At 57.7% G+C, this 13259-nt stretch overlaps 1 protein-coding gene across 1 annotated transcript in view; it reads right to left on the bottom strand.

The window, feature by feature from the left end:
- Positions 1–524: 524 nt before the first annotated feature.
- CASTOR2 (cytosolic arginine sensor for mTORC1 subunit 2) overlaps positions 525–13259 on the bottom strand; it is a 60000-nt gene continuing 47265 nt past the window's right edge. The window contains exons 4-9 of the mRNA XM_059895928.1: positions 12783–12915; positions 12113–12236; positions 11273–11383; positions 10711–10793; positions 6381–6475; positions 525–6300 (exon numbers count right to left, since the gene is read on the bottom strand). Of these exons, the coding sequence (XP_059751911.1) occupies positions 6235–6300; positions 6381–6475; positions 10711–10793; positions 11273–11383; positions 12113–12236; positions 12783–12915 (612 nt within the window). The 3' untranslated portion in view covers positions 525–6234. The remainder of the gene's footprint in view (positions 6301–6380; positions 6476–10710; positions 10794–11272; positions 11384–12112; positions 12237–12782; positions 12916–13259) is intronic.

Below are 13259 nucleotides of genomic sequence, written 5' to 3'. Positions count from 1 at the left end.
AATTCTGAAGCTAGAAGAAAAACTACTTTTTTTTAGGTAGGTCCTACCTTGGTCCTTGAATCCCTTGCTCTGGGAGAAGCGAGGCACCATACCATGAGGACACTCAAGCAGCGGAGACCCACGTGGAGAGGAACAGGCTTCCTGCCGACAGCCAGGCCCACCTTGCCAGCCATGTGGATTAAGCACCTTGGAAACAGACCCTCTAGCCCCAACCGAGCTTCAGATGCCTGCAGCCTCGTGAGAGACTCTGAGCCCAAGCTGCTCAAACTGCTCCCAAATTCCTAACCCACCAAAACCAGGACACACAAATAATCATTTCAAGCCTTACATTTTGGGGCAACTTGTTATACAGCACTGGGTAACTAATACAGCCTCTCTCGCTCTCAGGGCTATTTCCTCCCTCAGATTCTTGCTTTGTCTCCTCCCAGCTCCTGGCCTATGTGCCCCCACCCACAGTATGGAGAAGGGAGAGAGATGAGACGTAGCCCTGGATCAGCACAAAATCAGACAGCCGTCAGCCAACATCATTTTTTTCTTCCATTTTAATGAACACTTTTACAAAGTACAAAATATACTGTCTTTTTTTGGGGAACATTAGGTACTTTTTTTCTCTCCGTCATACAGTACATGAATCTCAAGGGTTTTGTGTTTCTTCAAGAAAGAAAGAAAGTGTGAGGGCCTGGGGTACAGGGCTGCCCAGTTCTCCCCTCGCCCAGACCTTGGGACAGATGCAAGTGCCGCTGCTACTGCTGGTGACCCGGGGCATGCCAGGGGAGGGCCCGACCCCCAAGGCGAAACCCTGGGCAGGGCAGAGGCCCCTCTGAGCCCTGCTGTGCAGCCAACATCCACTCACCCCCATCTCAGGATAACGGAAATGATTTTGGCAAAGAGCAAGAGGAGGGCTTGGGGTTTTGTTTGCTGTTAGCTCCTCCCCACCCCCAGTTTTGGAGCCAACCCTGCCCAGCTCTTCCTGGATCATTTTCTGAACAGGTAAACTGAAGCAGTGGAGAGGAAAATGCACTGGGCTTGGCCTCTGCCTTGGGACCTGAATTTGGCCAGTTTTTCACCCACCCCCCCCCTGCCCTCCACTCCGGTTTCCAACTTTGTTGGACGCTCTTCATGGACGAGCCCCAGCAGGCGGAGGGGCAGCAGCCCCCAGAACCGCTCCCTGTAAATACTGTCCTCAGGACTGGCTGCTGCTGACAAGTCCGCCCAGCAGGTCTAGCCCTTGGCTGCACGGACCTCCGGGCCGCTGCCGGGCGGAGCACAGCCCCTGCAGGGACACCCCTGCCCCCGCCGTCCGTCCGCAGAGCAGTTTCAGCAAAGTCAAGGGGGGCGGGGCTGCCTTGGTTCGAGGTCTGCTGCCCGCACCCCTTCAGCTCTACATGTGGCCCTGGGGTAAGAACGTACCCAGGCCTCGAAACACCGGACGAGCCAGTCCCTTCACTCGGATCTGGGCTCTGCACGTGCGTGCTCGAGTCCACACTAGGGTGCGTGACACAGCGCACGCTCACGCTCACGTGTGCGTATACACACACGAGTGGTCCTGCCCAGAACACTGCTCTGACGCCCAGCACTTGCCGCGCTCACAGCCTCCCACACCGAGAACCCAGAGCCACAAGCTCCCTCCCCACCAGGCTGCCCGCGAAAGCACGGGCCAGGCCGCAGGCTTCTACCTGTACTCCAGGCCATCCTGGTGCCCTCAGCCCCAAGGACAGCAGGCTGCCTCAGCCAACAGCTCCCATCCTTCCCTCCCAAGAAAGCAGGCTTCCCAGGAGGGCGTGGGTTTCAAAGCTGAAGGCCATAGCCCAGCCCGCAGCTTTCTCTCTCCCTCGGTCTACGGAAAAGGGTCCTTGTGCTGCCTCTAATTTGAAAATGAAAGAATGGAAAAGAGCTGGCATGTGAGAAAAGGTATCCAGCTATACCAGGGCTCAACTCCCCTCACAAGTCCCGTCCACTCTTCCCAAGCCCACCCTCTGCTGGGCTGACCACCGTCTGCCATCTTGGTTGACCAACATGCGCCATCTTGGTGGCTCTCTTCCCAGGCGGCCTCCTTGAATAGAGGGCTACTGCCCCCTCCAGGCCTAGCCCCTGCCTCGGCACAGTACCCAGGAAACCTGAAAAGCCCAAGCCCCTGTCTTTCCACCGCTGGGAGACCCCGTCGTCCTCCCCCAAGCTCTGCCTGCCAAGCCAACCACCAACTCCGCTTCTCGGCGGCCGTAACGGCAGCGCCCGGGCAGGCTGCTCCCCAGCCGTGGCTTACATTGGCCACAGATACACGGGGGTGCTTCCTTCCTACCCGCCCCCCTGCCACAGTTTTCACTCAGGAAGGAGCATCAAAAATTCCTAGCACAGGGCTGTAGCGCTACCACCTGGAAGGTCCCCAAGGTCCCCTCTCTTAGCTGGGGCTGGGAAGGGCCCTGCTTGTGCCCACATCCAGATCCAGAGGCTCAGAAAGGTGGCTCAGGGTGGCTGGGAAGTGTGGCCAGAAGGGGCAGGTGGTGGGTGGGGTAGGTTCATCTTTGATTATCAGGCAAGTGGTACCGCTGGCTTGGGGGTGGGGGCCTGGCCCTTCCTATCCCCCCCGAGCCTCCTCTCCTGAGCTCTGTGGCAGCCTCTGTCACCACAGAGGGGACAAGCCCCAACCGACCACGCATCTGGACACCACACTGGTCACCGAGGCCACGCTGCCCGCATGGGGAGGCCACAGCGGCCAGCTCCGGGTCACCCGGTCCCTCCCTTCCCACCAGGGGCCTGTGGCCCGGAGTTGATGGGAGGGGGAGAATGCTGGTGCTTGGGGGGGTTCTGGACCCCCAGAATCCTGGGGAAGGGAGGCCTTATGTGCCTCTCCTGCTTGGACGGGTGCCCTGGGCTGAGGTCAGTGGTGTAGGCCTTGCCTCCTGGGGGGCTCTGGAAACCCCTGTGGAGGAAAGAGGTGCAGAGCGGGCACTGCCCAACTCTTTGCTGGGTCAGGACTAGGGCCGAGGGAGAATGGGGTTTCTTAGGAACCAGGGGCGCCCGTGTTGAGAGCTGAGCCAAAGAGGCAGATTTTTATAATTGGGGGCAGGGGTGAAGTGGGTGATCGCGGCTCCTGGTCTCCCTCGCTCTCCCTACCTTAACCTCGCGCCGCTCTGCAGTGTGCAGGGATGGGGCGGGTGAAGAGCGAGCATAGCATTTAGATGGTTTGAGCTTTTCTTACCAGGAAACAGCACAGACTCAAAAGACACACCTGGAGCCCAGGTGGCAGCTCCTGGGCCACCCGCTCACCCCCAAGCCAGAGCCTAGAGTGCCTCAGCCTGACACGGCACCCTCTTCAGGCCGCCTCTCTGGGGGTCTGGGGACCCCTGCGCACAGCAAAGCCAGAGGTGGCTGGGGGCAGCCAGCCACCGGGGAGACCACTCCCTCTTCCCCCAGATTGCTGGAGACCCAACCGCTGACTCACGGGCACACACAGGCACCGAGGATGTGCCGGCCTCTGCACACGGCGGGAGGATGGGGGTGTGGGAAATAGAGGGGGCAGGTTTTCAGGGTGTTGGCTCCCGCCCTGCCAGCTGGATACACACCTGTGTAGCCCAGAGAGCCGTGTCCTCGCACCAGCCCCTCCCGGAAACAACGTCAAGGGCATCCATCCGTCACTTTCTCAGTCGGATGGGGCCAGTCCCCAGGAGGCGACCTGGGGAAAGAACCTGAGGCTTCTAAAGCGACAGAAATCAGGTGATGGGGCTGTGGGAGCAGACCTGGACGGAAAGCCGGAGGGCGCCCGTCCAGCTGGCCCAGGTCTTCGGGCTGAGAGCGCCGGCAAGGGGGCTGCCCTGTTCCAGCTGCTCCTCCCTCTGTGCCACTGTCCCCCAAATAAAATAAGGGTGTCCAGGGGCCTCGGTCGTGCCAACGGGATTACAGGAAGGGGCCGAATCCAGCTTTCAAGGGAGACTCGGGGAGGAGGGGGTAGGGACCCTCAACACCCGCCCCGGAGCTCAGTTCCCGGGCCGCTGGTTTAGTTTTTCTCTCAAGTCAGGGCCAAGGCAGCCAGCCGGCTTCTCTAATAATCGTATTGCCTATATACTTGAATTAAAAATATATGGTGGCTCAAAACGTGCCTGTGTGCACGGCAGACACCGCGGGGCGGAAGCCCTCACGCCCCCACACACACACACGCACACACGCGTGTGCACGCTCACACAGTATATATTAACATATATATTGCTCAAGTATATATGCTATTTACAGAATATATCTATATCAACATAAAACACAGGTATTTATATGTGTGTACAATATACGTCCTAGGGGGTCTAGGGAGCACACGTCTCTGGGGGTCAAGGGGCCGACACACTTGCTCGGCAGGGAGGAGAGGCGGGGGAGGACAGACAGGAAGGGGTCTGGAGGGCGTGCCACGGAAAAATCAAGGCCTTCCAAGGACAGTAAGGGGACTCGGGGCGTGAAGTGCTGCCCTGCCCACGTGGTCACCCCCGTTTTGGAACCAGCAAACAATTGACATGTTTTGGTGTTTTGTGCAAAATGAATTAACTTAAAAAAAAAAAAACACGTGGGTTCCGAATCAGTACTTGGGCCCCGAACATCTGCAAGGATCCAGACGGACAGCTTCCCCACCTGGTGGATTTCCGTGGCTCAGAGGGTCCCGCGCGGCACAGAGGATGGGGGTGGGTGGGGCTTCACCAGCCCAAGAGAATGTCCCTTCTCCTCCGAGCTTCTCAGGGACAGCACGTGTCAGCTGCTGCCCGGGCACCGACGAGGACCCTGCAGGTCCTGCTTGCTTGGAAAACACCCCCAGCTGGAGAGGAGGCACGGGGGTCACCCCATTCTCCGAGGGGGCTGGCTTGCCACCTGGCTGCCCACCGCCCTGCGGCCCTCGGGCCCCCGCCGATGCTCAGAACCACTCTGCCTTGGCAGCTCCGTGGGGGGATGCCCCGGGGACCCCCGTACAAGCAGACCTCTGCTCCCAGCTTTCTGCCCAAAGGGAGGGCCGAGACCCCTGGAAGCAGCTCCCAATTCTCAAGCTTGTCCCTGGAGCCACACAGGATGCCAACCAAGCGATGTCACACTCTGAGCCCCGACAGACTCAGCGGGCCATCCCCTGAAACTACTGCCAACTGCAGCCTGGGTGCAAATACATTAAATAAGAAACTAAAACAAGGTACGGTTTTCTCTATTAAGGCTCAGATAAGCTGCCTCCCAGGTCAAGTACTCGTGAACGCCACGGTCCCTGGACCGAGGGGTGGGTGGGCAGGTGAGTTGGGGGCAGAGGCCTTCCACTTTCCCCCAAAAGTGGGGCGACGGGGCGGGGCAGGAAAACGGGGGAGCCCTGTGCTGGTCTAGTTAACTGCTGGGGAGGTGGGGGTGACCTAAGAAACCCCAGGCCCAGAACGCTGGAGCTGCCCCCATTTAGGGGAACCTGAGGCTCTGCCAGCCCCAGGAGGGTCCAGGGAAAGCAGAGGGGACAGGAGCTCGTGCCCCAGGCTGGTGGGTCTCCTGGGAACCCCCCTCCCCCCGGGACTGAGCGCTTGTGGTGGGGAGGGTCTGGACAGGCCCCTTTGGCAGTCTTGCTGGGAGTCGGGGCACAGGCCCTGTGGCTGGCAGGCCAGGTTCTGGGGGACTGGGGTCCCCCCCCCCCCCAGCTCAGGGCCCCACCCGTGCTCCCTTGGAGCCTCACCAGCACACGACCAGAGGGCGGCCCACTGGCCTCTACTCTGCAGGAACCAGCCCAGAGCCAATGGAACCAGAGACCAGTGACCACAGGGGCCAGAACCCCTACCCTCACAAGGGCCTTCCGGGGCCCCATGAACTCAGCCCTGCTCAGCCAGCCCCCCAAGACGACCCGAGAATCGGTACTCCCAGTGTCCTGTAGAAGGCGCCAGCTTCCTTTGGCGTCTGCCCCTGGCCGTGGGCGAGGCAGGAGGAGAAGGTGGGTCAGCTCACAAGCTCCCTGGGCCTCAGACATCATTTTCTGGGGTAGGGGTGGGGGAAGGAGGCGGGGGGGGGGGGCGGTTCTCTGGAGGGTCTGGGGGCTCCAGGAAGGCAGGAGGGCACGGGGAGGCCTTGGCTTGGGCCACAGGCCTGGCGGGGTCAGCCATCAGGGGCGTGTCCTAGGGACCCCTTCCTTGGGGGCCCCGGGGCCGATTTTCCAGTCTGTTGAGAAATACTGCGAGAAGAATCTTCAGGGTGGGGCTGGGCCCAGGCCTGGGGGGCAGACGGGGAGGAGTGGAAGAGGGCCTTCTAATGCTTCTCTGCTTGGCTGACTTTCAGGGCGCTGATGACGCCATTGATGTTTTCTTCCGGTACCTGCGAGGGGGTGGGAAGCAGTCACCCGTGAGCCCCTAGAGCTGGCCTGCCCTGCCTGGGGGCCGGGACCGGACACTCACCAGTGCGTGGTCGAACTTGAAGGTACTGATGTAGTAGGCGGGGATGTCAGCAGCAGCTAAGGGCTCGGAGATCTGGGCCACGATGCCGCACTCATCTGGAGACAGAGGCGGGGACCACGTTCAGCCTCCTCCCACCCGGCCACCCAGCACAGCCTTGGCCTCTCCTCTCCCTCCGCTGGCAGTGCCCGCCCTGTACCCGCAAGCTTCCCAGAGACTCCCCACCCCTCCATCCAGCAGGCTTCTCTGATCTCTTTGGCCGGCAGTGAGCTCTCCATCCTCAGGGCTCCACAGAAGCCACTTCTGTCTAACTGTGACCACCCTCTGCCTGTTTCCCGTGCCTCGTAGTTTGGACTCATCTCCCTGGCCATCTTGCGAGTTCCCTAAACAGAGCTGGAGGTAGCGTGGCGATAAGAGGATGTGGGTTCAGGCCCTCTTTTTTGTCGCCCTTTTCTAGCCAGATGACGTGGCCAAGTCACTTCCTCTCTCTGAGCCTCAGTTTCCTCATCGGAGTCCCCACTGGGTAAAGGTCCCTGCCTGTCCTAAAGGCAGTGTCAGGCATCTGATCACAAGGAATGTCATTTCCTTCTCCTTCTGGATCTCCAAAGCGGTGGCTTTCTGGCCTCCTCCAAACCTCAGCCAATAAGGTGGCCTTGGGGTTGCCTGGGGATGGTTCTCCCCTCTCCTCCACCCTCCTCCCCGCTTTGAAGTCACCATGCAAAGCTTCCTCCTACAGGAAGACCTCCAGGATCTGAGGACCACTCTTCTCTCCATCAGCACAACCCCTCAAAGCTACTGTTGTGATTCTGGCGATGATGCATTTCCCCAGCGCTGTCCTGATTGGGTGGGAGAGTCCAGATCTGGCCACCAGCTCCCCATGGGATTCTGGGGCCAGAGCCTGGGCATCAACCTGGGCTTCACCCTTCCCCCACTCCTAGCCTCCCTGGCGTCCTTTCACTCCCTGGCCCTGGTTCTGCTTGTCAGCCCACACTGGGACCTAGATGTGACCCTGCAGGTCTCTCAAGCTCCTGCTTTCTGCTTGGTCTCCCGGGGCTCCTGGCTGGACCCATGGGCCCCTTTGGTGGTTGTACAGGCCTCGTGCTTGCACTTCTGGTGACCGTCTGTGCTGCTACGTGGTGACCGGTTGTGTCCTAAGATTCTTTAGCTACAGACACATTCATTTTCAGTTCTGTAAAAGGGTGGGGGGCGGGTAGGAGATTAGGGTCTAGAATGGTGCCTTTCAAACCGTGGGTGGTGACCCATTTGGGACGTCAATTTAGAAGGCTGGTAACCAGGGTTTTATAAAATGACAACAGAAAAGGAAAGGGCAAACAGCTCAGCACCAGAGCGAGCGCAGTTTTGTGAAACCGTAGAGTTGTTTGTGTATGTGTGTGCTGGGCTGTGATGGAAAACATATTTCCTGCAAACCGTGGTCTAAAACATATGGAATTCGCCAGTCTAGAATCTTTCAGATTCTCAAGTTATTTTTCTTGCAGGGCTATTTATAGCTATTAGCCTGGCGCTAAAACCCTCCACATCCCGGGAAGGTAGATCCAGCTGCTGCCTGCTAGATTCACAGCGCTGCTTCTCACACACTGTGTCCCCTGTCGCCCGCCTGTGAGGCCGCTCAAAACAGCCCAGGGCAACTGCAGATGGTAAGACGATTCAAGTTTCATCTACTCTCCCACCTCGATTCTCCCTTCAACCTGACTTTCTTTTTTCTGTAATATTATTATACTGAGTGTATTTTGGTAAACTTTGAACCAAAGCTGGGGATAAAAAGATAAGCTGATATGCATCACTAATTATTAGAGAAATGCAAATAAAACTACAATGAGGTATCACCTCACACGGGTCAGAATGGGCATCACTAAAAAAATCCACAAATAACAAATGCTGGAGAGGGTGTGGAGAAAAGGGAACCCTCCCACATGGTTGGTGCAGCCACTATGAAAAACAGTACGGAGGTTCCTCAAAAAACTAAAAATACGTTTGCCATATGATCCAGCAATCCCACTCCTGGGCATATACCCAGACAAAACTATAATTCGAAAAGATACATGCACCACAATGTTCATAGCAGCACTATTCACAATAGCCAAGACATGGAAACAACCTAAATGTCCACTGACGTTTGATGAATGTCAAAATGAATGGATAAAGATGAATGGATAAAGAAGATGTGGTACATATATACACAATGGACTACTACTCAGCCATAAAAAAGAATGAAATAATGCCATTTGCAGCAACATGGATGGACCTAGAGATGATCATACTAAGTGAAGTAAGTCAGAAAAAGAAAGACAAATACCATATGATATCACTTACATGTGGAATCTAAAATATGACACAAATTGAACTTATCTACGAAACAGAAACAGACTCTCAGACATAGAGATCAGACTTGTGGTTGCCAAGGGGGAGGGGGTGGGGGAGGGATGGAGTGGGAGGTTCGGGTTAGCAGATGCAAACTATTACATATAGAATGGATAAACAACAAGGTCCTACTGTAGAGCACAGGGAACTATATTCAGTATCCTGTAATAAACTAAAATGGAAAAGAATATGAAAAAGAATATATATAGATATATTTATAACTGAATCACTTTGCTGTACAGCAGAAATTAACGTAACATTGTAAATCAACTATACTTCAGTAAAAAAAAAAAAAAAAAGATAAACTGATATGCACAACTTCCTGCTTCTCATCTGAGTCTCCGGTGACGCCTGCCCCTTTGCCTGTGATGACCTGGTGAGGCCCTTTTCCACTGTTTCTACCGTGGAGAGGCACCGCTGCATCACACCCACCTCTGCTGGTGCTGCCCTCTCCTCCCCATCAGCCGGGTTAACATCTACCGGTCACCTCTGGAGCCACCTCCTCCGGGAAGCCTTCCCTTCCTCAACCCTCTCCAAGCCTTACATGTCCTTACATGTGATAGTGACAGCAACTGCTGCTTGCTGAGCACTCGGTGTAACTGACACGTCATGGAGGGCTTCGCACCACCCTGAAGCAGGATCTACCATCCTCCTTGTTTTACAGACTAGGAAACTGAGGCTCAGAGGTTAAGCAACCTGCCCAAGGTCACCCTGGTTTCCTTCAGCCTCCTTCACTGGGGAACTTGCCTCTAGGCTACTGGGTCTCCACAACCCCACGGCCCCAAACTGGGTAGCAAATGTGGGTGGGAGAAATGCTGGGGTCTGTGGAGAAGGTGGCCCCGAGAGACACGCTGGAGTCCAGGGTTGGACCAGGAGCCTTCAGTGTACATTGCCCAGCACCGCGGAAAGCAGCCCACTGTCCTGCCCCCGGGGATGGCTCTCGCTCTGGCCTTGACGTGAGCAAAGTTAGGGGGCGCTGTCCAGCCCTGCCGGGTGCTGTCCAGCTGCGACCCTGTCCAGAGAAAGCCACAGGCAGGCGGCAGAGCCTGGCTCTCTCTCCGACCTGCGGCCCTCAGGTCAAAATGCCCTGCCACCTTCATGTCCCGTCCCAGAAGCAGAGCCCCTGGGGCTGACCCCACGGCCCCTGGAGCAGTCTGAGCTTTATCTGGAACATTCTGCACTCTGTCTATGGGAAATCAGGGTTTACTGATCCCATCAGGGCCAGCTGAGGGGCACTCCCCGAAACAAACGTCCTGTGATTTACCAAGAGTGTCTTCCGGGTTCAAGGTCTTGGGTCTGACAAGTCTAGCCCAAAGAGATCATGTCTCATCAAGACAAAGCTCGCTGCCGTCATCACAATGGGGCCAGCAGCCTACACTCAGTGCCGGGAGAATCGGTACCGTGTGGCCCTTCTAACCGAGGCGTCTGAGACCCGTGGCCCCTTGGAATATGCTGATGGGAAAAACCATCTACCAAAGACAGTTTGGACAATCGTGGAAACTGAAGCTAGATTGAGTCTTGGGGGATTCCTGTGAATTTTCTCCTGGGGGATCAGCTCACTGTGGTTACACAGGGAAAAGGGTGAGGGGCTGGGATGTCTGAGTTTTACTGTGAGCTGTTCGGCAATTGTGTTAAAAAAAAACAACAACTCATTAAAAATGACAACAGTCATTCCCTGTCAACAGTGGGACTAAGGAGAGATTTTTTTTTTCCTCTTCTATTTTTATCATGTTCCCACTATTCTAATAATAAGCAGGTTTTAATTTTTCAGTGGGCGGGGGACGGAGAAGAGTGCTTTGGCTGAAGCTGCTCTTCCATCCTCCAAGCCCAGTGCCTCCTGTCACTCACTGGTCAAGGGACCGCGCGGGCTGTGGGGACCTCAGTCTCCCCATCTATACCAGGGGTAGAGATGCACGGCACTCGGCAATGTCGGCCCCAGCCCCCCAGGGCTCACCAAATCCTAGGGGCTGTCCTCCAATCCGCACCATCTTCCAGAGCTCTCCAGATGCGCTCGTGAACAACAAATTACTAGGAAACCTTGAAAGGGAGCGAGCGATGTTAATCCCCAGATGTTAACGGTGCTCCCTCTGCCAGCCCTCCCTGGAGCATTCCCTGTCCTTGGGCACTGATGTAGGGCCAGAGCAAGGGGGTGTCTGGCCTGAGCTCAGGGGCCCCAAGGACTCTCCCAAGCCCTCAGTGCACTCACTCTGCACCTTCCTCGTCTGGGGTTGGGTAGGGGGAGCAGGAAGGCAAAGCTGGGACTGGGCTTTGGAACAGCTGCCCCCTTTGCTCAGGCTGGTCAGGGTACCCCTCCCCAGCTGCAGACGGGGGTCGGGGGGAGGTGAGGGGCAAACAGCACTGGATGTCGCTGGATGACCCGGGGCCTTTGTCTCTGAGTGGCCTGTCATCTGTAAGCCGGGGCCACTCACCTGCAGTGAAGGGCTGGGGTAGGGACTTATTAGGACCAAGTGGGTGGATAAGCCCATCACAAGCCTCCACGCCGGGGCCCGGCTCACCTCTGCTGGGTCTGCACATCCATCACCAGGGAGATGTAGCCCTCGATGAGGGAGAAGGAGAAGAAGCGGATGTGGCCACAGTCATCGCCGGCCGCCATGGGGTCCTTCACTCTGTGGGCCGGGGCAGGTGGTGAGGGGTGGAGTGGGGCCCCCTGCTGCACCCCAAGCCCCACCAGGCCCCCCTGCCCCGCCCATCAGTCTGGGGGTGTTGGGAAGAGCACGGGCCAAGTCGTGGCTCTGATCCTGCCTTGCTGGGGGCCCTGAGGCACTGCCTTCATCGGTCTCCGCATCTGTGAGGCGTGGGTGTCTCCACGGCATTCACAGAGATGAACACCACACTTCACGTTTCTGGAGACCCATCCCGCCCTCGGCACAGGCTACACTTGCCCTTCCTGGGGGTGGCTTCTCTGTCCCTGCGATGGCCCACACCTCAGGGCACAGCCTATGGTCACTGTCAGCTCACTGGCCCCTGGGCCCGCTCCACTTGCTGTTGGCCCAAACTTACAATCTGCCCTGAGGAAAAAGGCAAAGCTGTCGTCCACCAAATGAGAAAACCTGAGTTCCCAGCTCTTCAAGTGACTGGGCTTGCCCTAGGAGCTCAGGTGACAGTGGGGTGTTTATTATATCCACATGTGGGCCTAGGGCTTCACCAAGTTTTGGGGTTCCCAAGGAACGCCATTCTCCCCTCTTAGAATGGGGATCTGGGGTACAGCCATGTCTCGCTTCTCAAACGAGCTCCCAGGGCAGGTCTGTGCCTCCCCCCTCAGACTGGGGCTACCAGACAGAGCCGTGTCTCCCCCTTGGCCACCCTGCAGCCCCTCCCACCCGAGGAGGCCCTACCCGTTGGAGTAGAACATGACGTCCATGAGGAGTGTGGCAACAGCGGGCAGTGTGTCAGGGTCCAGGCTGGTGACACAGAACCTGTTGCTCGGGCTGGACAGAGGGTGGATGACGGGCCTCTGGACTGTGAGAGCACAAAGACAAGGGGTGCTGAGGCCGGGAGAAGAGGAGCATCGTGGGGCAGGAGAGGGCCCGGGAAGAGGGGTGGGGTCAGCCGGCAGCTGCTCTGGGGAGGCCGGCTGCAGGCCCTGCAAGACCTGGCCCCCGTCGTTTCTCCAGCCTCCAGCACCCCCTACAGCTCTCCTGATCCTCCAGGCCCCCCCCCAGGCCCCCGGGCCTTTGCACATGCCACGCCGCCTGCCTGGAACGCCCTTCCCAACCTTCACCACCCGGCTTAGCTCCTATTTGTGCTCCAAGCTCCAGCTTGAGAGTCACTGCCTCTGGGAGGCCTGCCCTGATAGCCTGGATTGGGTCAGGAGTGGCCTCTGGCCATTGCTGGCTGCATCCACATCCACTGCCCTGGCTAGACCTTGGGAACAGAGTCTGATCAGGACTGTTGTACCGTGTTATGCCCGGCCCTCAACTGATGCTCTGAGAATGGGGCTGCCCTGGGGCAGGACCTGGTAATTTCTTGAGGTCTCTGCACAACCCTCCCCCTCCCCCAACTCACCCATCTTGGGCTTCACGAAGCCGTTGGTGATGCCGAGGTTCTCGGCTGCCACTGTCTCGCCATTGACGACCCGCAGGATGGTGAACTCTGATGACAAGGTGTGGGTAACGAAGGGCAGGTCCCGCTCACGCACCTGGGGACGGGGAGTCAAAGAGTGAGTGTACCATGGTCCATGGATGGAGTGGGCCTGGGGTCACCAGCCCCTTCACGCTGAGATTCTGTCCCCAGAACGAGCTTCCCCTGTCCTTGCCTCCCGCTGTCCTGGGACGGGAGCCTGGGACCAGGGGCACATGCCTCCCCAGGGGCAGCAGGGAGGATGCAGAGGGGAGAAGACACCGCACCGAGGGCCAGGAGGTGCAGGTCCACTCCCCCACTCCCGCTTGTGTGTGGTGCCCACACCTGTCCCTGCCCCTCCCAGGCCCACACTCTCCAGGGTGGCCACGCCCTATGGGAGAAGAGCATGAATAACACGGTAGC

This window comes from Balaenoptera ricei, chromosome 15, assembly GCF_028023285.1.
Source record: "Balaenoptera ricei isolate mBalRic1 chromosome 15, mBalRic1.hap2, whole genome shotgun sequence".
In the NCBI taxonomy this organism is placed as follows: Eukaryota; Metazoa; Chordata; class Mammalia; order Artiodactyla; family Balaenopteridae; genus Balaenoptera; species Balaenoptera ricei.
This window is presented reverse-complemented; position numbering and strand designations above follow the sequence as displayed.